The sequence below is a fragment of the Notechis scutatus genome, chromosome 1 (genome assembly GCF_049901735.1).
Source record: "Notechis scutatus isolate UNSWTSFEM ecotype Mainland chromosome 1, rNotScu1.2, whole genome shotgun sequence".
Classification (NCBI taxonomy): domain Eukaryota; kingdom Metazoa; phylum Chordata; class Lepidosauria; order Squamata; family Elapidae; genus Notechis; species Notechis scutatus.
In genome coordinates this window covers 80,005,160-80,030,817 of record NC_142009.1, presented here as the reverse complement: position 1 = coordinate 80,030,817, position 25,658 = coordinate 80,005,160, and the positions used below count along the sequence as shown (strand labels likewise).

At 38.7% G+C, this 25,658-nt stretch overlaps 1 protein-coding gene across 2 annotated transcripts in view; it reads left to right on the top strand.

Moving 5' to 3' along the window:
* Positions 1-24,286, top strand: part of PACRG (parkin coregulated) — a 276,390-nt gene extending 252,104 nt beyond the window's left edge. For both annotated transcript variants that reach the window (XM_026675239.2, XM_026675238.2), the window contains one exon: positions 23,826-24,286. In XM_026675239.2, the coding sequence (XP_026531024.1) occupies positions 23,826-23,986 (161 nt within the window). In that variant the 3' untranslated portion in view covers positions 23,987-24,286. The remainder of the gene's footprint in view (positions 1-23,825) is intronic.
* Positions 24,287-25,658: the final 1,372 nt, after the last annotated feature.

The following is a 25,658-nucleotide window of genomic DNA, read 5'->3' as shown; positions in this document are numbered from 1 at the left end:
AAAGAAGGCAAAGAGACCATATAATCCTTGCTAACATTCATTTTTAAAATAGAACAAAGGCAAAAAAGATAACCACTTTATAAAAAATCCAAAGCATTAGTACCCAATTCACTCTCGAATTTAGCAAGTGAGAAGAAAGAGTCAATTAAATAGAGTAAAACATTTTGGATTATGCTATACAACCGACCAGAAATAAGAATTGGCAAAGAATGGGTGGTTTAAATATGACTTCCTTTCTCTGCAGACTGTCAAGGCTATAGCATAAAAATAAGAAAATTAGGTTAAGTTTTCTTGTTAATTACTATTGCTTCTCATCTGGGAAATAAGCCTCTTTCAGTTAAAATCAATATGGATGTTAACTTTAGAAAATTGTATTGGCTTGATCTTTAACTTGACTGAACAGGAATTTTCTACCTCCCCACTGCAGTCCGTTGCTCTCTTCAAATATAGTTCCTTGTGTGAGCTCTGATATAGAGAAGTGCACATAAGAGGGAAAGTGGTGGAAGTTGCTCTGTGAACTGGGTTAAGCTGAGCCAAGAAGCATCTTACAATATTAGACATTATCTTCCTTTGAGAATCATTGTTTTTCTCACACCTTTTGTTCTACAATCACATGCTGGCTAAATTATGCTTAGGATAATCTAATACAGGTTCAAGGCCTACATGGAAAAGATGCCAAATAGTCAAGATGACTTTAGAAAAAGCTAAGGAACATGAAACATTATCGCTGCTGTATGCTGGGTAATGGAGAAAGCTAAAGGATACCCCCCCAAAAGTCAGAATGCTGTATGTTTAATTGATTATAGCAATAACACTTGATTTATGTATCACTTTATTGTGCTTTAAAGTGCTCTCTAAGCGGTTTACAGAGTCAGCATATTTCCCCCAACAGTCTGGATCCTCATTTTACTGAACTTGGAAGGATGGATGTCAATCTTGAGCGGGTCAGGATCGAACTGCTGACATTGGGCAGAGTTAGCCTGCAATACTGCATTTCAACCATTGTGCCCCCACACCTCCTATAGAAAGTCCTTTGATTAATTTGATCACATCAAGCTATGGAATGTGCTTAGAAAAATGGGAACCCCAGTTCATCTTGTTATCTTCATGCAAAACCCATATAGTGGTGAGGAAGCCACAGTATGGACAGAATATAGTGAAACAGAATGGGTCCAGATTGACAAAGAAGTAACACAGTATATATGCTGAATATACAGTAAAGTAAAGGTTGCTGGCTTGGAAGAAGATGAAATAGTTTCAAGTCTGAAGGAAGAAACATCAATAAATTGCATTATGCTGCTGATACTAGTCTGATAGACAAAAATTTGAAGGCTCTGCAATCTCTAGCAAGAAAAGTCTAGAAGCACACTGAAAAAATGGGAAGAATATTGAACATTATCTATTATACAGTATTATATTTATATTAAAGAAGATCAACCTAATGATGAAGGTACAAAACCGGCCGTAGAACATATTGAAGTTTTTGCCCTTTAAGATCAACCACCAACATTAAAGAAAAAGCAATCAAGAAATATACCACAGACCAGCAGACTAGAATAGCATTGAAAAAGATGTTCAGATGTGTCTATACTTAAAAAGAAAAATCAGAATGGTGCAGGCAATGGTAGGCTCTGTGATATTTTGTGAAAATAAAAGTTGGACGTTGAAAAAAACCAAATCAGAAGAATGTTGACTTTTGAAGTTTGGTATGGAAAAGATGATGAAAATACCATGGAAAGAAAGAAAGAAAAGAAGAAAGAAAAGAAAAGAAAGGGATTATCAAACAAATCAACTCAGAGTTCTTAACTCAGAGCACAAATGATCAGGCTTAACACTCTGGATAAACTTTAATGAAGGGAAAAATTGAAAGAAAAGGAAGACCAGCAGCAAAGTGATTGGGTTCAATTATATAATGGTGATCAATGTACCACTGAAAGACCAGGTTAGGGATAGATTGTCATGGAGAAAGCCTATCTGTGTGGTTACTAAGAATTGATATCAGCTTGATGGCTTATAATAATATCATTTTATTCTACAAAGTATTGCCAATCTCAAATTTATAACAGTTCACCAATATTAAAGAGTAAAGATGGAATTACAAGCTTTGTAGTTTAATAATACAATTCAGTCGTGTAATCTAATATAGCTATATACGATTGTAAAAGTCTTAACATTTCAACAGAGCCATTAATACACTCTTTCCTCTTATAGAATTACTTCTGATTTCAACTAGCTTTATAGTATCTGCTGGTTTTTTAATGATTTTATAAACAGAACTCTTTAGTTTTTAAAGGGTAGTAATTGAAAGATTATAATGATATAGGGCACGTATATCCATAGGAGTCATCCAAAGATAGTGAGTTTATGAACTTGCTTGGATGGTTGTAATCATAAATCTTCATGTACTATAATGTATGAAATACGTAATTGTGCCCAGTGACGGCCCCTTCAGAACTGCATTAATAGCATTTAATCTTGCACATTTACATTGTTTTTCCTCCTCCATATATTTGTGCCATGTTCAGCAGTACCATTTTAGACTTTAGGCATATTATCTTTACTTATGCTGTTAATAAAAGTGCTTATTGAATTACATTCTTTCTTGCCTTTAATTTTAGAGTTATATTTTAATAACAAAGTACACTACAGTGATACCAGATTGAGCTCAATAGAAATACAATTATAGAAATATAATTTTCCAGAAGATCAGTTATAAAGTCCTGTGGATGCTACACTAATTAGATAATAAGATTTGAAGGCATCAAGGAGAATAAAACTGATGCCCGGGCCTGATTCATATTTCACATTGTAAAATGAACATGTAAATGTATATAGTTCTTGCTGATTTATAAAGGTGGCTTAAAAATACTCTCTTATATATAAGATATAAAATATTCAATATAGTAGATAGGCATATTTTTTTATCAGATAACAAGTTCTGTTCCATGAATTCTCCCCAGTAGAAGTCCTGGGAATTCTCATCAATATGGAGAGTGCTTTTAATACTTTCTGGTGCCTTCTTTAGCTGTCTGGTTTGATTCTGATGCTACTAAGCCACAAGCGCATCCCTTCTACAGGATTACGTGCACTTGGCTTCTTACTGAGAAATGTATGGAAGAAGAGGGGGATTTTTAAAAGGAGAGGAAACCGAAATGAGCAAATGGAGATGGAGGCTTTGCAGATTTCCACACACACCCTCAAAAAAAAAAAGCAGTACATGAATGATTAAGTCTTACCAGTGAGAAAATTTAAAGCCTTGCTCTGGGATAATTTGTGCAGTTATACCCCCAGGGGTGGGGTGGGGACGAACAGACGGACGGACAAAGTAATACAAGAAAATGTATCAAAGGTAAAAAAAATTTTTTAAAGATGATCTACCTGGTTAAAATATACCTTACCTCAAATCTTTCAGTAGGTTTTATTAGTTGGTATGTGCTGTAAATTGAATGAGATGTTTGAAGCAGTGATCTTTAAAATTAGGGATTCAGACATATACAACAATTGTACAACTATGTACAATAGTACTTTCCTGCCAAGTGAAAGTAATCAAAATGGTCCTTTCCCATTATTTAGTGTTTTTTAAATTCGCCAAGGACAGAGTCGGAGAAAATAACAAGACCTCGGACAAGATTGTTCTACCCTACATACCTTTACAAATGGAAAACTTAACCTACCTTCCCAAGCATGATCTTCAGAGTGAAGCAAAGGTGGTATTCAGTAGGTTCTGACCAGTTTTGGAAAACCGGTAGCGGAAATTTTGAGTAGTTTGGAGAACCAGAAAATACCACCTCTCTGACTGGAGATTTTACTGTATCCTTCCCCTGCCACACCCACCAAGCCACGCCCACAGAACCGGTAGTAAAAAAATATGAATCCCACCACTGGAGTGAAGCCCCTCTTCTCAGCATAGTAAGAGAGAAGCAGAGAGAGAGAACAAGAGGCTACTAGAGAGGCAAGATCTCAGGGAGCTACCTGCTCCCAGAGTGTGTGCTTGAGATGCTCCATGCCCTGTTTAATGCATGTGTATTCTGCCTTTCTTCAAGGCAGTATCCATGGGGCTCCCATAGAGTGGCAATGCATTTGATGAGCGGAAAGAGAAAAGCTGCATTGTCTGCTTCTTACGCTGATTCCCAGTTGGGATGAGAGAGGGTCCTATTTGGAAAAGGGGGAGGAGGAAATTCTAGGCCTTTTCATTTACACACCTGAGAGAGATAAGCAAGAGGTGGAATTATGGCATCTCCAATGTATGTTCTCATGCTGTAACAATAGATGTTCCTTCATGCCATCCAGATAAGAAAAGTGGAACATAAAGGATTTGAATGTGTTGATTTCAGAATAAGCAGATTCTTAATTCTTATATGATCTAAACTTGGTAGTCGCTGTGGTAACTAGGCTTACAAGTTATTCTAAGCGACACAAACAAGAACAACAACAACAACCCTCCTTTTGGACTTTCTAAATCCTTACATTGGCCACAATGGTTGAGCTAGAGAAGGCCCTCTTAAATTGGGATTAAATCATACTAGCTTCCCCACCCTCCGACAAATATTTTATATTTCATTTGCCATGATTTATGTGCAGTTCAATTAAAATTCTAAAAGAGTTGCTGTTAAATGACTGGCCCTTCATAGTACATATTCTTTGAATTTTAAAATTGACATTCTTAGCCCTGGAATAGCCGAAAATTACAGAAGCATAGCCTTTTCTCTTGCTGGATATGTGATTACTTTTTTTCCTCATTTATATTCAAAAGTAATTAAAGTATAAGAATAGTGTGTGATGGTTGCTGTGTTTGAGGTGAAGCAGAAACTGCAGCTCGTTGTGGAAGAGGGTTTTTTTTTTTTCCTATTGTAATTTTAAAGAAGGTAGAGAAAGCATACAAAGCACCATTTCTGGAATCCTTTCCAACCTTTTACTCAAAATGTCCACAGGAAGCATCTATGCAACAAACAACATGTTATATCTATATCTTTCTCCTTTCCGTCAGTGTGTATTAATGTAGAACATAATGCCCTGGAAACTCAGGCTGAACAATGTATAATCCTGTCTGGATCAGGTGACCAGAAGGGAACAGGGTAGGAAGACACCAGAAGCGTCACCAACACCACCAGTAGCTACCCTAATCCTCTTCCATAGGAGAATTGGGAGGGGAAAAATATGGATTCCCCTCCCCCCCCAGCAGACCCTTGGCTAGATCCAGCCCATTTTTAAACTTGCTCCTATCTCTCCCACCCTGAATTTGGTCCTGTTCTGATTAGCTTTGAGAAAGTTATTCTGCTGATTGAGAAGCAAAGTCCCGTATGTCTTTTCATCATTTTGTTCGACCATAAAGTTAAGTTTCTTTGAAAGATTTGATTGGGAGATGGATTGTCTATTTTTCCTTGGATATTAAGAGTTGGTGTTAGTGATACTTTTCTTCTTAGTGAAAGAATAATTTGACAATAGTGACATAAATCGCAACAGTGATTGGTCTCATTCGAGACAATGACAAATCCGCATACAGACAGGAGGTTGTACAACTTGCCTCATGGTGTAACCAGAACAATCTGGAACTGAACATACTCAGAACCGTAGAAATGTTGGTAGACTTTAAAAGAAACCCTTCAAAACTACTACCTCTTACAATACTAGACAAGACAGTATGAACAATAGAGATCTTCAAATTTCTAGGTTCTATTATATCACATGACCTAAAATGGACATCTAACATCAAAAACATCATCAAAAAAGCACAACAAAGAATGTTCTTTCTGCACCAACGCAGAAAGCTCAAACTGCCCAAGGAGCTGCTGATACAGTTCTACAGAGGAATTATTGAGTCTATCATCTGCACCTCTATAAATGTCTGGTTTGGTTCTGCAACCCAACAGGACAGACACAGACTTCAAAAGATAATTAGGACTGCAGAAAAAACAATTACTACCAACCTGCTTTCAATCAAGGACCTGTATACTGCACGAGTCAAAAAGAGGGCTGTGAAAATATTTACAGATTCCTCACATCCTGGATGTAATCTATTTCAACTCCTTCCCTCAAAACGATACTGTAGAGCACTGCATATCAGAACAACTAGACACAAGAACAGGTTTTTCCCCAAAGCCATCACTCTGCTGAACAAATAATTCCCTCAACACTGTTCAACTATTTACAAAGTCTGCACTACTATTACTATTAATCTTCTCATCATTCCTTATCGCCCATCCCCTCCCACTTGTGACTGTATGACTGTAACCTTGTTGTTTGTATCCTTACGATTTATATTGACTGTTTCCTAGTATGATTTGATTGCTTATTGTATCCTATGACTATCATTAAGTGTTGTACCTGATGATTCTTGACTCTTGACGAATGTATCTTTTTTATGTACACTGAGAGCATTTGCACCAAGACAAATCACACTTGGCCAATAAAGAATTCTATTCTATTCTATTCATAAACCACAGGATGCATCTGTTATGAGAATCAGGGCCAGTTCTAGGGCTCCCTTCTACCCTGGAGGTCTTTTTGCAGACATGTCTAGAGCTGATAACCTTCAGTAGCATTCTCCTCAAGGAGCTCCAGATTACTTTCCCACAGCTTGTCCAGAACATTTTAAAATCATCATCACTATCATCTTCATCTTCATCATCATCATTTCTGTCAAGCAGCTTGTTAAAGATAACAGAAATTAAGGACACAGGGCCAGAGTTGTATAAGAGTGAGTGAGTGTGTTTAAGTGTAATAAATAAATGAATAGGTCAGAAAAAAAAAAAACTAAGCTAAATTTCTGTTTGGGAACATGAATTCAAAGTCTCAACATTGTAGATTTCTTCCTTTCAAATATAATTAATTGGCTTTTTGCCTCCATGTACCATTTTGTCTCAGCTACTATTACTCATTTGTCACTCATCCTTAAACCTCACTCTGCTCTTCCTCTAAATAATTAGAAATTGCAATTCCACCAGTTGAGTAGGAGGCATATTAGAACATTTCATCTAACAGAAATTCCTTCACGCACATATAAACAGTTTGCAGGATTTGCCCCCCGCCCCCCCCCCCCAAAGCAGTAGAAGGGTAGTACAGTATTACTTTCAAAGAATGTATTTGAGATGATCAAGTTGACTTTTTTAGGTCCCATCAGAACTAGCATTGCTAAGCACAAATGGTTTTGATTCTAAGTGCAAGTTTGTGCATGTTCAAGAAGGAATTTCCAAGTGCATTTAAGCATAGTTCCAGTTAGTAAACTTAGCTGACAGTGCATGCCTTTCTCTGTTACAACATGACTAAACTTATTCTGGAAAACATTCAAAGCGATTACGTTGCGTGGTATAATAGTGACTTTTTTTATATTGTGGGAAGGAAACAAATTTTAATAAATAGTCAATATTGTTTAAAACAATCTCATCCATATCATAATGTGTCTCTGTGTGTTTGCGGATGTGCAATTTCAAAGTTTATCTTCCCTTTAAAAATGAGACTCTGAGGGTCATGAATGATAGAACCATACCTTTGAAGACCAACACAGTTTGTGAATTGCAACCTCTTTCATAATCATGATCTGAGAATTGCTAATAGAAGAATGGTAGGTTTGCATTAAACAGAATCAGGACCATATCTTGTGTTGGATCATATCTCAAATAGCATTTATTTTTATACAAGGAAGTGCCTTTGTATGGGATAAAGTGTGATTTAATTGGACGAGACGGCAATTCCAGAAACCTATAAAAAAGTGATTGTTGAAAGAATAATCAACATTGTTAATTTATTTCTTACATTTGCAAAAAAAAATAATGCAGAGATGCTATTTCATCTCGAACTCTGTATATGTTCGGACTGATCTACAAAGGGAATCATAAATGAAACCTTGCTCACAGATACCTTGCTGGAAATCTATTAAAAGTAACTGAATGGGGTTGTGATCTGAAGAGCATGTAGGAAGTTGTACAGGTTATAGAAAAATGATGTGAGCTCCGGCTTTGTCATTCATGGAGTTTCAGAACTTTAAATATGCTGATTGGATTGGAGAGTGAACAAGAGCTCTCTCTCTATAATTTTGAGAATGTTTTGTTTTTCTTAACTAATTGTAAATAAATACTATGTGATCATTGTATGACCAAAGGTAAACCATGTGTACACAGCATTTATATTTGGAAAGGAAAAGCAATTTTGACTGCAAGGTTTTTGGAATGGAAATGAATGACTTTCCCAAGATGAAGAAACTTTGAATCATCATTCTTTCATTGTGACTTTACTCTTAAAATAACTAGTCCAGTGAAGGCTGCATACTTCTGACATAAAGTGTACATTGATTTCTGTTGAAAAACGGAAGAGTAGCTATATTCAGCAGGAATGCCTTCCAGTTTAAAAAAAAATGTAAAGAAAAATAGTATAAAGAATTATTTCCGGTCCCCTTTGCCTGCTTGCAAAGGTCAGAGTTAAGGTTATTGGCATGGATTTATAAGGAAACTCATATTACAACTGTCTGGACTATACCTGGCTTGAAGATAAATCAGCCCTGTAAATTTCCACTGCTGCCAGTTCTTTAACCTTCATAAGTACAAGTGTTCAACCCCGATCCTGTGCTTTTTCAGAAATGATCTTAATGCCTACACAGTCATTTTCCCCTCCATTCAGGTTCAGATGTTCTTAGCTCTTGTTTTTAAGATTACTCTTCTGGACAGCACAACATAATGATAAACAAGAAATACTCAGCTGTTCTTAATACTATTTCTTTTTTTTCTTAAAAACAAAACAAAACCTTAAACTTGCATAGATCAGAATTACTCTGAGAGGATATTGAATTCCCGCTGATGATTTCTTTCTTACTTCAAAAAGAAAGGAAGAAAGAAAGAAAAGAAAGAAATCCATTGTATCATAATGTATTAAGTCTTGGGGTGTAACTTCACTAATAGGTTTATGGCTGTGGCTTTCATGAATTTCAGGATCATTCTGTTCATAGCAGCTATTTCTTGACACAGAAGAAGTTATGTCTGGGATTGGAATCATCTTACTGGGCATCTTGGAAGCTTTGGAATAGTTGGGTCTGCTATTTAGAGCAAGTACTCCAATAGAAATATTACTCTTTCCTGCCTCAGATGGGATGATGTAAGAAAGCTTAGCTATGTGGGAAGGATCAACTGTACCTTATGTCTTCTTCCCACAAGTGTAAGGCCTTTGGAAATGGGAGTTAAGAAATTGAGCTGGAAATTGCAGCATAAATGTTTGCCTTTTGACCTTCACAGGAAGAAGCAACTCTGCAGTGCAATAGTTCACATATTATCAGATAATGTAAGCACCACCGTATGGATTCACAAAGGAGGGTTGTCTGTGTTTTTAATAAGAAAAAATACACAATTGTAACATTTGCTTTTATTTCCTGTTCCTGGTTTTCTTTCAAGTCACTTGGTCTGCCTCTTGGCACTATTGTCTTACATTATCTTATGAAGGGAACATCGGTTGTGAATTGTTTTCGAGTTGCTATCTTAAGTTACAAATTAATTCAATTTCTTTTGTAAATGAATGCAATGTCAAATATAATTTGGTGCAAATACAAATTAAGTCACTGGCAATCAAACACACCGAGTTCTTTTCCACATAGATAATATTTGCAGTTTTGGTATATGAGCTTTCTTTTTGTGTAAATTCCAACAGATAACATACAGGGACAAAATGTGATCCCTCTGGCTCTTTCAGCAGGATTTGTGCCTAGCCTTCATTGTTTTGCAACAACAGTACAAACATTGTACCAAGGCCACTGAGAATTTTGCTTCATGTCTCTCTCTCCTGCTGAGCAGGCTATTTGGATTGTTGGAGAAGAGCAAATACTTCCAGCGATAATCCAAAGATTTTGTTCCTTCCCTATTGGTCTTTTGCTGAGATGAATATGTTTGCAGAAAATCAGATCCATTTTTTAAAAAACAAAATCTTAGACTGGAGTGTTATTTTCAGTGCAACATCCCAATTTAAAACAAAGCAGAAAAAGAAAGGCTCTGATTTTAAAAGAATTGCCTTTGGTCTGAAATAATGATAAGGGCTGCTATCTTAGCTGATTCTGAAATGACAATGCATGTTAAGCAATAGCAATTTACATGGATTCAGATATTTCAAATGCAGTCAAATTGTTACCAAAATGTTTTATATTATTTAGTTCTTCTTCCCGAGTTACTGAAATCCTTATGACCCCAGAATGCGCCACAGCCTTATCCCATCCTATAGAGCAGGGGTTGCCAACCTTTTGAATCTAAGGTACTACCAAACTCATAATTTTAAATCCTGTGGACCAGGGGTGGGATTCAAATTTTTAACAACCGGTTCTGTGGGCATGGCTTAGGTGGTGGGCGTGGCTTGGTGGTCATGTGACTGGATGGACATGGCTTGGTGGTCATGTTATTGGCTGGGTGTGGCCAACTCAATATCACTCACATTGAGGCATGCATCTCCTCGCCTGGCCTCTCATGACTGTGGGGATGCTGCAACAGTCGTAAGTGTGAAAAATGGTCATAAGTCACTTTTTTCAGTGCCATTGTAACTTTGAATGGTCACTCCACAAAAGCAAAGGACCAGCAAAGGAGGGGAAAAAAACTCCAGAGACGTTCCTGAGACAGGAAGTCTATCTCCTGCCAAGAATGTAATAAGGGTTAATGGAGAGGCAGTTTCTGTAAGCAACACCAGAATGTTTCCTTCCTGCCTTCCTTACAGGATTAGGCCAGTAATTTCTTCTAACAACCGGTTCTCCGAACTGCTTAGAATGTTAACAACCAGTTCTAGCAAATAGGTGCGAACTGGTAGAATCCCACCCCTGGTTTTCTCCCCAGGACTAATTAAGGAGAGTTAAGCATATGTGTTGCCTATACAACAGCCATTTTTCCAGGAATATGTCTGCTATTCTATCCCATCATTTAATGTTTTGTGCCCTGGTCTGGAGTATCTGAAAGAACTCTGTGTTAAGCATTTGTTTTGGCACAAGATATTTCAAGGCAGAAAAACTGGCTTTTTATGTCCTCCATCATTGGCTTCCTATCATTAACATGATCCCCACCCTGCTGTGGACCAGAGACCCTGGGAAAATCCCCCCAAAAGTCTGCAGGAAATTTCCCTACCCTGTTTTCTTACCGATCAATCATTCTTTGTTTGGGATCACAGGATACCGTCTCCAGCTCTGTTCTTGGGGGCGGGGGGGAGAGAGACTTTTGGCTTCATGCAAGAAAAGCAGCAGAAGCAACAGAAGTCTTTCTTTCTCTCCCCCAAACTCCACCAGAAATGAGTCTTTGTGAGACTTTTTGCACCAGCTCAGCCTCTTGGAGCAGGATGCCTTGCAGGATCCCAAAGACTCATTTCTGGCAGAGTTTGGGGGAGAAAAAGAAAGACTTTTGCTGCTTTCCTTGCGTGCAGCCAAAAGCAGAAGAAGAAAGAAGCGGAAAGAAGCAGCACGGTGGCCAGGCCAGGTGCGTGGGGTGAGTGGGGCCCCCCTCCACCCTTTCCCCCCTCTCCTCACTACCTCGTGTTGTTCGCAATGAAAGTGACGCAAGCCTTGTGTTCCCGTGGGCCATGTGGGCGGTGCAGCTTTGTGTTCTCGAGCAGCCTGGATTAATTGCTTTGGGGGGTGCTTTTGGGGGTGACATTTCTCTGCGTACCACCAAAATTTTCTCGCGGACCACCAGCCAGCCCACTGGTTGGTGATCACTGCTATAGAGCATGGATGTCAAACTCACCACATCATGTTGCCATCACTTGATGTTTTGTGACATGTCAACTAAAAAAATACTTCTTTGGTCTTTTTATTTGCCAGCAGAAAGGGAATGGGGGAAAGCAGTGCATTCCTTAAATGCTTCAGATAATCACTTTGGCAACCAAAGCTTCTGGCATGAAAAGTTATTGCTGGAGAGCATGATTGATGACTCTTGGCTATCAATATGTCTCATTGGAGAATATACATCTGGGGGTGGGGGGAAACCATGGTCAATGGTGAAATGAATGATGTGTCAGGGTCGGCTGCAATCTGGAAATGCCGACATGTCAACTCCTAATAAATCAATCTTTTTTACTCTGAGAGACACGGCTAGAGACCTATGATTTGAATGGGGGTACATGTCTTGACATGATATTACCCCCATTCGTGGAGCTGGAGTGGGCGTGGCCTGCATGTGACACATCCAGCCCGCAGGCCACCAGTTTGACACCCCTGCTATTGAGTCAGAGTCTAGGAGTGTGAGAGAGGTTGGGGGAGCACAGTTATATTACCCAGCATCCTCTGCAGTATCTCAGCACTATGGAGAAGTTAGTGTGACATACCTCCATTGACTTCATCATTGTATAAAGATAATGGAGTCACTAGATATGTCCTGCACTCGGGAGAATTATAACAGTAGCTCGGAATTAAAATACTTGCTCTGTATGAGGTGGTTTTTTTTTTATGCTCTAGGTTAAGTTGTAGGCATCTGTATTCATGATAAATTCCATTCTATTCCAAGAGGTTCAGAAACAAAAGGAATTAAAGGAAAGTCTGACCTGTTAATCAAGTGATACATTCAAAAAAGCAATTGCTTTTTTCCCCTTTCAGTGGGCTTTTTCAAAAAGGAGGGACTTGCTCCATTTTATCTTACCATTTGTGTTTGTCCCATTGGCACTCATTCCCCTGTTTTGGGGCTTGTATTAGAGCTCCAGAACATTAATATCCAAGTTATAATTAAGGAATTATATAGCAAACTAGGACCAATTGGGCTAAATGCAGTGTAGATTCAGTTTAACTTTATGATCTGAGGTCGGTGTGCATCTGTGTATGTGGAACTTCCTAATCAGAGAGACTAGCAGCTGAGATCTTCAGAACTAATCTCCCTCTCTTCTCTTTTTCCCTATCTCCATGCTTTTCCATTTCCTTCTAGTTCTTTGGCTTTGCTATACATAATAAAGATTCAAATTCTTAATGAATCAATGACATACATCAGGGAGGGGAAAGCGCTATTTATTTACTTGTATCCCACCTTTATTGTTTTTATAAATAACTCAAGGTGGTGAACATATCCGGCATGCTTTCCTCCTCCTATTGTCAACAATAACAACAACAACAGTGAGATGGGATGGGCTGAGAATGACTGACCGAAAGTTACCCAGCTGGCTTTCATGGCTCAGATGGGTCTTGAACTCATGGTCTGCCACTTTCTAACCTAGTGCCTTAACCACTAGACCAGGGCTGTCAAATTCCCGGCCTGTGGGCCAGATGCGTCACATGCTGATCACGCCCATGCCCAGTTTAGGGGCGTGGAAGGGGGAAAAAGTCCCTATACGTTACGTGACGCTACCGTGGTGACATGAATTTGACAGCCCTGCACTAAACCAAAATGACTCTTTTAGCACAAATCTTTCAGTTCAAACAGTTACCAAAAGAAATAGAATTAACTACTTACTTCTTCCTAAGTGAGCTTCTCAGACTTCCTAAGTCTGAGAAAGATTTCTTTGAAGACAAGTGGCTGATGGTAACACTTGTTTAATCTGGTACTCCTATGAAGAAGTTGTAGGAAGGAAACATTAGGATTAAGAGTGGAGCATTTAGTGATCCCCTTCATGGGAACCAGCAGGATATAGTCTCCACATTCTGTGCCCCATTGCTGCTTCTGTATTTTGAAAGGTATCATTCCAGGAAATCTCATGCTCCATATCTCTCAGACTAATAAGCCTCCCATCAGGTGTAGTCATTTTTACTAAGCTAGATATGAAACTATGACCTGAGTCAACAGAAGCCTATCTACATTTATGCATTTTGGATTACATTTGCACATGCTTCTATTTTTTACTTTCCTTTCAAAGATAGGAGTTTGGGTGACCATTCATTGGGTGTTTATTCATTGCATACACACTTAAGCCAAAATTAAATACTTTTTAGGGCTTTTCCATATGCAGTCTTTGACCAGCTGCCATTCCCCAAGATATTGGCTAATTTTGAAGGTTGAGTCAATTTTTTCTAAGCCTGTATCAGTTCTTCTAAAAGCACCAAAAACTGGATTTACTTTCCTTCCTTCCCTGGCAAAGGTTATGTTTTGTGGGAACCCTGTTAAGTTTGCTCCTCCTTTTCCATGCCTCACAGCATTTGGACACGTGCTTTCTCGGCTCTTGCATTCTCTTGCTGCAATCGATTCTAGGAAAGGAATAAGGATAACCATCAGTGAAGTTGATCTTAAACCTTCTCATTAGTTTCTAGTCACTTTCACAATACTTCTATAAAAAAGACAAGCCTGCTTGATTTTCCTTATTTATATAAGCAGGAGTTATCAGCAAACCTAGTCTCATTCCTACTTGATTTCTAGTCAGTTTCATAATTGTGGTAAAAACAGTACTTAGCTTGATTTTCCTTGCTTTGAAAGTGGTAACACTTGCTTCAATCTCACTTTCCAGCCCCTGGATTAAGGGTGTGGCTACTTTTCTTCTTCCAAACGTAGCTAGAGGTTTCACATTATATGCTATAATCATGGTTAAAGCTATTGTGAACCTGGCTGCCAAAAAAAAAAAAAAAAAATGCCCCCTGCCAGGTTGTCCTTCCTGCATCACAACTAGCAAAGGCTTTTTAATAAAAACAAAAAAACAAAACAGACTGGTGCTTTCTCCTTAACAATTGCAAAGACTTGTTATGTTGTTGTAAAAGGCCAGACACAGCCACACAATGACAATGTGAATGGAAGATGGGTTCCAGGGTTTTTCTCTTTGTTTTTTGAGGAATGGAGGCAAGAAGCCTTTTGTTACTGAGGAGCAGGGACAGCTCAGGGGCAAAACACTAATTTTTAAGACAATTAAAACTCTAATCATTTGCACGGAGAAGAATTCAGCATTCATGGTCTCAAGCTTTTAAGGCTGGAAGAAATAAAAATGGTTGAACTGAAGAGCAATAGAAATTTGGCCAAAGAGGATAGTGAGACTGAATATTTAATCACCTTGTAGTGTGAGAGTAAGAGAGGTATTATAGATAGACCGTTTCTCCTATAAAATTGTTGAATCTGGGCATCTGGGCTCCTGCCTTTGTTAAGAAAAATATTTAAGCTGGAATTCTGCCATCTATTTCAGAAGTCTCTTTGAATTCTTTTCTTTTCAAATAGAAGCTGGGCAGGCTCAAACTATTAAAATCTTGGGAGGTGAGTTTTCTGTCTTTCAATCATTCCAGTTTCAATTTATTTTTTCCATGATGTACCCAAAACCTTGAGAAAAAGGGGAAAAAAGTCAGCTACAAGGTCAAGTGTGCTGTCACTGATTTAACAGATGTTTGATCACAGCCAGAAGTTTAAACATTTTGAACAGACAACTGTCACCCCTAGAAGTAGAAGAATAAGAATATCCATAGTACATTTTCACTCTGAAGAACCCCTATAGATATTAACAGATTTTATTCAGTACTGGAACTCATTTCCCTCTAACAAGCCTTATGTCCAGCAGCAATCTTTTCCATGACGGTCTAATCTAAACCAATAATTCTCAACCTTTCCCTTCTTGGATCCTGCTCATTTTATTAAGAATTCAGCCAAAAGGGGATATAAGTTGAAATGCATTCTGAAGGTCAGGAAACCACTTACTGAGACAATAAAGTACAGCAAAAATATTTTAGTAATATTATGCCCCAATTCATTGCTTTTTTTCTTGTTTCTTCTCCTTTCTAGTAAAAGAAAATTTGTAAATTGGGTTTCGCTGTAAAGATAAAATATTTCTTGTGGAAGGGGGTAGGAGGAGACATTTCTATTTTTTTAAAGGGGGGAAGACTTCCATATGCCACCTAAAGAACTGTCATTATTCTTTAAATTTCCCACATTATTTTCTTTGAGGATCTCATTAACTTCATCCATCCACCTCCCTTAGTCTTCCCCTTCATCTTGACCCCTTCATTCTTCCTTCATATATCTTCAATCGGTTTCTTTATAATCACTCCATTGGCTTTCCTCCTTTTGGGTTAGTCTCTGACTTTTGAATTCAATCCATATTCATTTATCACTCATTTATACTTGACCTTATTTCTTCTTGCTTAATTACATCCACTTTTTTAAGTAGCCCATTTGATTGCATTTAACTTCTATGTCTCTTGACATACTCAACTCTCATTTCCATATAAGAAGTGGACGAAAGCATACTTCTACAGATAGCCATTTTTTTCTTTTACATTAATTTCTCTAGACAAATTGGATACTATCTACTGTTCTACATTTCTGCATCATAAATGTTCTGCATCTATTTCCCTATCCTTGGTAAACTTCCTACCAGGATATACAAATTCATCTCCTTCAATTTTGGGGGGCTATTTATATACAACTTGAAATCATTCAGTCCACTTTCCATTCAGATACAATTGTCTTGGTCTCTGAAACATTGTTAGAGCCATGCTCCTGACTGCCTTGTGCAGCAGCAATGTGTGGCTTTACCCGCACACAACATTTTGCATGTTCACATCCACAACTGACACAACATTAAAAGCATCACAAGTTATGCACAGTATACACTAATCAATAAATATATTAAGCAATGAGTGGAATTTTTACACTGCTTGCCTTACTACCTGCTTGTGTGTAGAACTATTCACTGTGTGTTCCATTATCCTTATATATGCTTTATTTCCACCAAATAACACTCTTGTGGAATTCGGCAAGCAGTTCCAACTCCAAAATCCACAGTTTTAATATATTTATATATTCATACATGGATAAAGAACAAATCTCCGATCTGCTCATTCCCTCCTTGGCATAAAGCCAGACTGTATCTCTGAAAATGTTTCTCAGTGTCACCTCTCATAACATTTCCGTTGAGATTTTATTACAGACTTTCTGGTTACTCTGGGGGGGGGGAAATCCTCCATAATTTTTCTTTCATTCTTGCTATATTTTCCTTTGCGAACTGGAATGACAACAGTATTCTTGAAATTTCAGATACAATTACAGAATTCCCACAAACACTGAGCAAGTTGGATAGCCACTTCATGATCAAACCAGATTCTTCATTTAATGTTTCTCTTGTGACATCAGCTACACTTTCAGTCTTTTTCAATGTTTTCATAGCAGTTTTTTTTTATTTTGCTTTTAGCAACTTTTACTCCATTTTTTCTTAGATACTAACATTTATACTATTTGTGTCATTTTTATTCTTCAACATTTCATTGTCTTTCTCACAGAGAATATTCCTCCAACGCTCCCTCACATTAATTTCATTACCAATAATTTCCTCAATTTTCTTTTTAAGTTGTTAGTCTATGGGAGGTTCCTTGTTGAGCCTCTTTCATCCGTTTCTAAAACATTGTTTTATTCCATCAATATTGATCTGTACTTTCTCTCTTTTATTTCTTTTTTGTTCTCTTTTATTATATACTTTGCAATCATCCTTTTTCCTCCTTGTACAATATAATTCCCTTGTCTTCATTTTTACAGCAGTACTTTCTTTTTATGCATTGTTTTTCTTCCACATCGTTATTTCACCAAGTTTTTTCATACTTTCCTTTAGCATAGCACACTTCTATGGCATTCTATAATATCGATGCTGTTCACCAAACCATCATTTGTGTTCAGTCTTGAATTTCCAAATGGCCTAATCATTTTTTGTATCCCATCATCTTGTTCTTACCTATCTATTGATGGCATTTAAAAGAATGATTCCTCAAGCCCACACCATTTGTTCAAAACGTTGTACAGTTTTTCTCCAAAGTCACATGTGAATCTTTGATTAGCACCATTGATTGGAGCGTAATATGTAACTATCATCAGCCTGTGGATTCCTATTTTCTTGTGCACTTGCTTCTAGATGGCAGCATTGCCTACTTTCTGATCCACAGTTTACCTATTTTATTCTTAATTAAAGCCACACCTTCATTTCTTCCCTTCCACAAGACCAGATCACTTTCATTCAGATCCATTACATCTTTACCTTATCTTAATTTTACATATAATATGCCTGTTTTTCTTTCTTTCATTTAAGGCACTAGTTCATGCACCTCTTACATTCCAACTCACAATCTCCAATATGCCGCAGTCATCATTGACCACATGAATATTTATCTCCTCTGCCCATTTTCACGTAATGTTTTTTTGAAAGATAGAGTAAATTCGGTTATGAACCTTTGTTACACTAAGTTAAGAGCTGTGGTAACATAGTGGTTAGAACATAGTACTGCAGGCTAACTCACTGCTTACTCCAGGAGTTCGATCCTGACCGGCTCAAGGTTGACTCAGCCTTCCATCCAGGTCAGTAAAATGAGGACCCAGATTGTTGAAGGCAATTACTCTGTAAACTGCTTAGAAAGGGCTGTAAAGCACTGTGAGGCTTTATATAAGTCTAGGTGCTATTCCTTTTGCTATTGCTACACTGATGTCATACGCAATATTCCTTGCTAACAGTAAGGACTTAGTGCTGGTCATTTTGGATAAGTGTCAGAAGTGGAACCAAAGCTCAATTTTACCCTAAACATGTTGATGTTATGCTACGTAAGTTAAACTATCTAATTTAAAGATTATTTGCAGGTCAACATATTGTTGTCTCATCTCTGCAAGGGGGAAAGAGTATTCAGTGTTCTGATGTCCTCTTGTGGTAACAGCAATGGCAAAGGATGTCTCCTCAACCAAATCCCCTAGCAGTAGCCACTGACTCCTATTGGTTCTCTGTAGTTCCAGTTTAAGGATTGCCTTACCTCACCATCTGAAACAGTTCTTAAGAGATAAGAAAACAGAAGCTGCCTTTAAATATAATAAGCACCTTTATGCAGGTAATAACAGATGCCTTAATCTAGAAATTGTTGATTATCTGAGCCCTCACTATTTCTAATTTCAGTGGCCTAAATCAGCAGTTCTTTTATGTATTGAGTGGGTATTTTCTTTCCTATGCATAGTAATAATAACTGCTCTGCTTCCTAGGACAAGATCCTTTGCTTCACGCTGTGTCTGCTAGACATTTCACTTTGGGAGCCTAGCAAGACAGATATGGCCTCCATATTTTTCTTCATGTTGATTAATTCTCTGCCACTGAGGGAAACTTCAGTAAACAGCTTGAATCCAATCCAGGTTCTGGCATCATAGAGACAGCTATTTCTTTGTAGTTACCCACATGTTCACTATACAATAAATAACCCAGAAATAACATTACACGAGAGACAGGCAGGCTGAAACTGTTGTGCATTGGTGGCAAGTTTTTATCCTCTCCCCTCTTCATGTTTTCATTCTAATTATTACTATGACTAGATACTTAGCCTTAGGTGTACTGAGGAGATCAGTATGACTCATCTGTTGAGTGCTGGCAAATGCTGGGGTGGATGTTGTCCTGGTGGGTTAATCATTCCCAACTTTGCTTTAAAGATTTGCTAATCCCTATAGCTGTGCAAAGCAGCTGTTGTGGCCTTAGTGGGTGACTTCTTTGCTAAAATAGCCTTTTGGCAATGTCGCTTATAAACTGGGCCATGAAATTAGAGAAAACAATAGCTGTCTTGAGGAGAGGAGCCTGGCACACAGCATACATTGTCAGTAACGGATCGTCTGAGCATCATTTGGTGCCATTCTCTATGCGGCTTCTCTTAGTGTCAGATCCTTTCACATATTTTTAATTCAATTCCCCCAAGCTGCAATATCTTCTACAGTAGAACGATTTTGCTACTCTGGCATATTTCCCCTAATTTTCTGGACAGGAACAAACTATTGCCACATCTCACATAAATACGACTGCAGTGGTTGTTAATTCCCTCTCTCTCTCCAATACACACATGCAAAGGTAATTCTGTGTTTCTTTTCTGTACAATAGCTAATATTTGAGGGGGTAGAACAGGATCCATTATCAGGATATAAGGAAGTCGTCCTCCTTAAAGTCATTTTGGGAAGGTTGAATCGTGGTACGTTTTGGCAACCATTGGCACCAAATGAGCCCCCCTGGCAAATGATGAGCAACGTGTGGCCTACATGCAGCTTCCCAATTCGAAAGGACCCGCCTTCCGTAATGAGATCTCTCCTCCTCCCCCTCCTTTCCCTTTAGCACCGGAATAATGATAGTACTGGGTATATTCAGACTGAAGTAGGCATACCATAACTATTTTGAGACGTTGAAAACAACGTGCATCTGGCTTTGGAAGCCTGCTGTTCTTGAAAGCCCATGCCCTTCTCTATCAGCCCCTGACTTTGCCGAGCAGAGAAAATGGGGGCTGTCTTGAGACTTCCCCAGCTTGAGGCTCCTGGAGTATCCCCAGTGGTGTGCCTATAGCTAGAATGTAATCGGCAAGCTTGACCCAATGTGTCCTTGAACTTCAATTTTTTTTTGAAAGAGTTGTTTTGAGCCCTAATTCCATGCTCTTTTCCTAACAAACCAGTGATGCTCATGCCATGCCCAAGAGAAACAAATGAGAAAATTTGAAGATCTGAACATACACAGTAACATAGTGTTGTGTTTATAAATCTTTGTTCTACTTCATTATATTTACCATTTTTTTTTTCTAATTCTGAAATATTTCATGCTGAGAATGTCATTTTAAAGACCCATGAACTATCTTTATGTAGTTTAGCTTTAGAAAGAGAGAGGTAGACTGTATAATAATGATATGTAGCAAAGTGACTAGATCCAGGGCCAATCTGCAACTTCTGTTTGTTACAGCAATGAAATCAGGTCCAGCCTTGAAGGTCAGGATACACCGCTCAGCTTTCAGTAGTATTGTCCTACTGGGTGTAAGGGTTGAAGCAGAAACCAGGTCCGAGAAGGGCACTGTTAAATGCTGAGCAGGTCCATGCCAGTCTCCAAGCTGGAAAGGAGTGGCTAAGAGTCTATTAGCTTAAAAGAAGAGGATGAAAATGCATATGATTTAATCTCTGGGGGTGGCACAGATATGGGTTTGATTTCTATATTTGGTCTCTATCTATTCTTCCGCATATACTGTATATGACTTCTAGTTTACAATGAAGACATGTCTCTAGCAATGTGAAATCACTGAAGTTTTTGCTACTGATTCATGAATGTGAGGTTGAGTTTCCAGAAGAATGAGTGTTTATAACAATGCCTGATTCTGTATGGTCCTCGCAATATGAAGCTTAAATGGCTAATCTGGATAGGCAACTGCACCTAACCTCATTGCCCAGTTTTCTCATGATTAGAATGGGCAAGCAATCATTTCTGAAGGGCAGAAATAGATGGCACCATTCCCTATTAATCCCCTATTCACCTTCAAATGAAACATGTTTATGGTGTGTTTCTCTGCTGTACTTTGGACACCATTCTCCCTTTTGTGTTGTCTTGAATCCTTCTGTCCATTTGAGCTGCAGTTAGAGCAGGGGTCTCCACACTTGGCAGCCTTAAGACTTATGGACTTCAACTCCCATAATTCCTCATCCAGCCACGCTGGCTGGAGAATTCTGGGAGTTGATGTCCATAAGTCTTAAAGTTGCCAAGTTTGGAAACCCATGAGCAGCTAGAGCATTGCAGTTGACGGTACACTAATATCAGCAACAAATTAGGAACTTTGCAAAGGCAAGGTTGCCTGTTCAACCTAGTCAATCCTTACCCCTGCATTTTAATAGCTGCTATATCTCTTTTCCCTCCCTCCTTCACCTCTCAAATAGTTTAGCGGTTAAGATCACTTACATACAGAAAGTTGCCAGTTTAAAACCTAACAGAAACATTGTTTAATTACAGTTTTTGTCTTTTTTTAAAAAAAATCCAGGAGTTTGCTTTTTAAAAAAGTCAGGTACCTGAAGCAGAAAAGCGTCAGCTGCCGCTCCCAGACAGAAAAGATTATGTGGCGTCTTTCTTAGTTTTGCTGACTTCTCTAATATTGCTACTGGAATGGATGAATTGTGTTAGAAGAGCTCTTGAGTTTTATGGTTTAGACACCTGTCTGCTATTAACAAAAGTGAGCTCACTTAATGTCACATGAGCCATGAAATAACCTTCCAGCAGTCACCTCTCCAGACAGGGCTAGAGCCAAAGATATAAGAGATTGAAAAAGTCAGTATCTTACTGCCAAACCTCTAAATCATCCAGTGCTTATTGCCAAATTATTTTTGGTATGATTCTGAATATACTTCGGCTTCAGGAGTGGTACGATGCTCCCTTTTATGGCCATGATTTATGAACATTATTCTAGCATTGTCCCACTGACCATCTCTTAAACCATACAGAATATTAATTTAGAAGTTATTTATGTTTCATTGAGATCGACGCCACTTTTCCATATCTTTGAGAGCTATTTTCAAATACATGTGTATCATCAAAATCCTCCCAAAAAGATAGTGGTCTACATTTTACATGCATTTCATATTTGCACAGTATCTAGAATGCTTTTTACTTGAATGTCGTCTTGCAGCAAATATGTTTCCAATAAGCTCTTGAGCTGCCTCACTGTAAAATAGATGAAAAACACTGCCCTCACATAGAACTTCTAATAACTTTTATTCTTGACTTCGACTTAATTCAATACATTTTTTTTTTCAGAAGAAAATTGAGTGAACTAAGATTATATTGTATTTTCTTCAAGAGAAGAGTTTGTAACAAACACAGCATCTTCTTTGCCAGTTCTGCAGTCTTATACTCACTCAGTCTCCCTGAACAACTGGTCCTGGTGTTTAGCAGCGGCCAGAATAATTTGTTAGACATCCAGCTCTCTTGCACTTCATTCCTCAACTGTAAGCTAGAAAGCAGCTTCGGGTCCTCAGACTGAAACCTGCCTGACCTGACATCTAGAACCAATTCATGATTCAGAATCTTCCTGGTATCATGAAGAATATTCCAATACCGTCCATTTCATCAAGAAAGCAGGAAAAGGCCCAGTGTGGTGCTAATGAGAGCAGAATGGCCGTATGTTCTCTTTTCCTGGGAACATTTCTCCATTTGAAGATTATCCTATGCAAATCCAATTTAAATATACAAGGGTTAATAAACTAGGAGAAGCCATGATCTTAAGGTTATCCTGAAAAATAAGCAAACAAAGCAGAAACCCAAGTCCTATGGTCATTGTTTTCTTTGCTTCAGTGAGATGTATTTTCCTATGCAATATGGCATCCAGATCTGTTTTATGAAACTAAAGGACTACAACGTAGCAGCAAAGTCAGACAAACGACAGTTATTTCTAAAATTTGTATCCGTGCACTGAAATTAGCATATACAAATATTATGTAAATCAATTTTATCTCCTTTCTGGTTAAGTTCCCCACCTCTAGTCTTGATCTACTGACGATAGTCTTGATCTACTGACAATTTATAGGAATATAGTTATTATAATAACATATTCTACTTCTTTTTTCTTTTATTTCCAGGCTTGGTCTTACTCAGAACTAGTTGACTGCCTCAATATCAACTCATTATCAAGCAAGGTTGAATGTGGACCAAAACATTGGCATGGATATGAAGTATCAGATTCATGGCAATGTCCCATACAAATAGATACTTGGAAGCAGCCCCCTAACTTAATGCAGGAGGGAATGTCTGGGGCCCTGGGTTTCAGGCACACTCCACAGCATCAAGATGCACTTGAAGTAGCTCTCATTTCCTTTAGTCTCTGTACCCCTTCAATACATCCCCATTGCCATACACACCGAGAGTAACCCATTGGTTGGCAGAACATGCTCCCCTGTCAGCAATATGCCTGGAAGAAACTTTGCAGTCTGCCTGGGAGGTTTTTGCTGAACAACTTGCAAGAAGATAGACGTGTATTTGTTTTAGGACATTTCCTGCATTTCTAGTTGTCCCAAAAGTGAGAAGGAAGTTGTGAATGTACCATTTATATATATACTACCTACGACATGAAGCAGAAAAAGGTGGTATTAGGTACAATGAATCCTGCTTATCTGTTTTGAAACCCCCCAGTGGTGGAGCACTTACCACCCACAACTAATTTTCTTTCTGTTGTTTTTTTTTTTAATTTATTTCAGTGAACTCTGGCGATGGCATTGACTACAGCCAGCAGAAGCGAGAAAATATTGGAGATTTGATTCAAGAGACACTGGAAGCTTTTGAGCGCTATGGTGGTGAAGATGCTTACATAAACATAAAATACATGGTCCCAACTTATCAGTCATGCCTGTTAAATTAACAAGAATGATGCCACGAGCCCTTTCCAGCTCTGTCTAATGTTTTGGTACTCATTCCACCCCCCCACCCTCCAATTTACTAAAAAATAGCAGCTTCTGGGGCCTTAGACTCAATACAAATGTGAGCCTGTCTTTCCAATGCATAAATAGTGCCTGTTTCTTGGATTACAATGGTGTGCTGTGCTTATTTGTTTGGTGAAAGAATTGCCTCTTTATCACAAAAGCAGAGCGGAGCGGGTGTCAGAGTCAAACCTTCATTTGTACGGACAATAAAACTATAATTTTCATATGCAATTCGGCAATTGCTCTTCTGTGTCTGCTTGCCCTGGAGGCGATGTCCCAGGCTGTAACAAGGAGAGTTTATGCTGACTGCTTAATAGGAGAAACAATCGTTCAGCAGTGGTTCTCTAGCAGCTGGGCAGAATAATGCGCCCCGACTTACAATAAAACTGTTGAGCATCTCTATGAAGCACAGGAGGGACTTTTGTGCAGCCCATTAGAAAGTGCCTTCATAAATGTAATTAATGAATCAAACACACGTGTCATCCAAGCTTCCAGGTGGTTTGCCTTTTTTTCCAAAAACAGAATGCCTTCTTCTTTCTTTCTCTCCCCTTTTTAAAAAAGCAGCAGGGCAAGAAAGAAAAATGGATCAGCCTGCAAGCAAAATTTTATAGTAACAGTGTTGCCTTGTGGTTTGTCAGGGTTCTAAAGAATTCTAAATCTTTGTGACTGGCTGTTTGTAGGACTCCTCCTCCAGGTTATCTACTGCTTCTGTTGGCTGAAGCATAAGCACATACCATGTTTATGATGTATAGGCACAACATTTTTCCTCAGGTATGACAGCTAATGAACTGGCCGCTTGTGAAGGAGATCTGGTTCCCCAAACTAAGGTAGCTGTTGGCTGGTTATACCAAACAAAATGTTGTTTTTAAAAAATGGCTGGCAGATGTCTCCGTCCCAGGGGTGTCAAACCCAAAGCCCATGGGCCGGATCTGGCCCACAGGGTGCATAGATCTGGCCTGTGGGGCTGCCCTGGAAACAGTGAAGAACTGGCCCGCCTCTGCCATTGAAAATGGAGCGCCATTTTTGCTGGCAGAGCACTCAGGCCACTACATGCACCCCTAACACGAGTGATGTCGAGCTGGCCATGCTCCCCAACCCACCCAAGGTTAAACATCCCTGGTGCGGCCTTCAATGAAATTGAGTTTGATACCCCTGCTCCTTCCTGGACACCCCTGTATTTCTGTTGTCCTATAGCACAGATGTCAAACTCACTGTGTCACGTTGATGTCACGTGACATATCACGTTTTTTGCCTTCGCGGAGCTGAGGTGGGCATGGCCTGCATGTGAAGCATCCGGCCCGTGGGCCACCAGTTTGACACCCCTGTCCTATGGTTTCCCAATTCCATAGCCACTGAAGATTGTACAGAGAGAATCAAGTGCCACCATTTCTGCCATCCTTACCCATAATAATTGCAAATTAGATGGAGAATAGAAAGGAAGGCAAATGGTAAAGCTGCCTATGTTGTGTCCACATTAACCTGACAGAAAAACTTTAAGAGCTCTTTACAAATGTAAAAATTAAGGGTCATTTTAAAAAAAAATATGAAATGATGTTTTTCACCAGCACAACATAATTCAGGAGTGAGCTACATGTGACTCCTCAGATATTG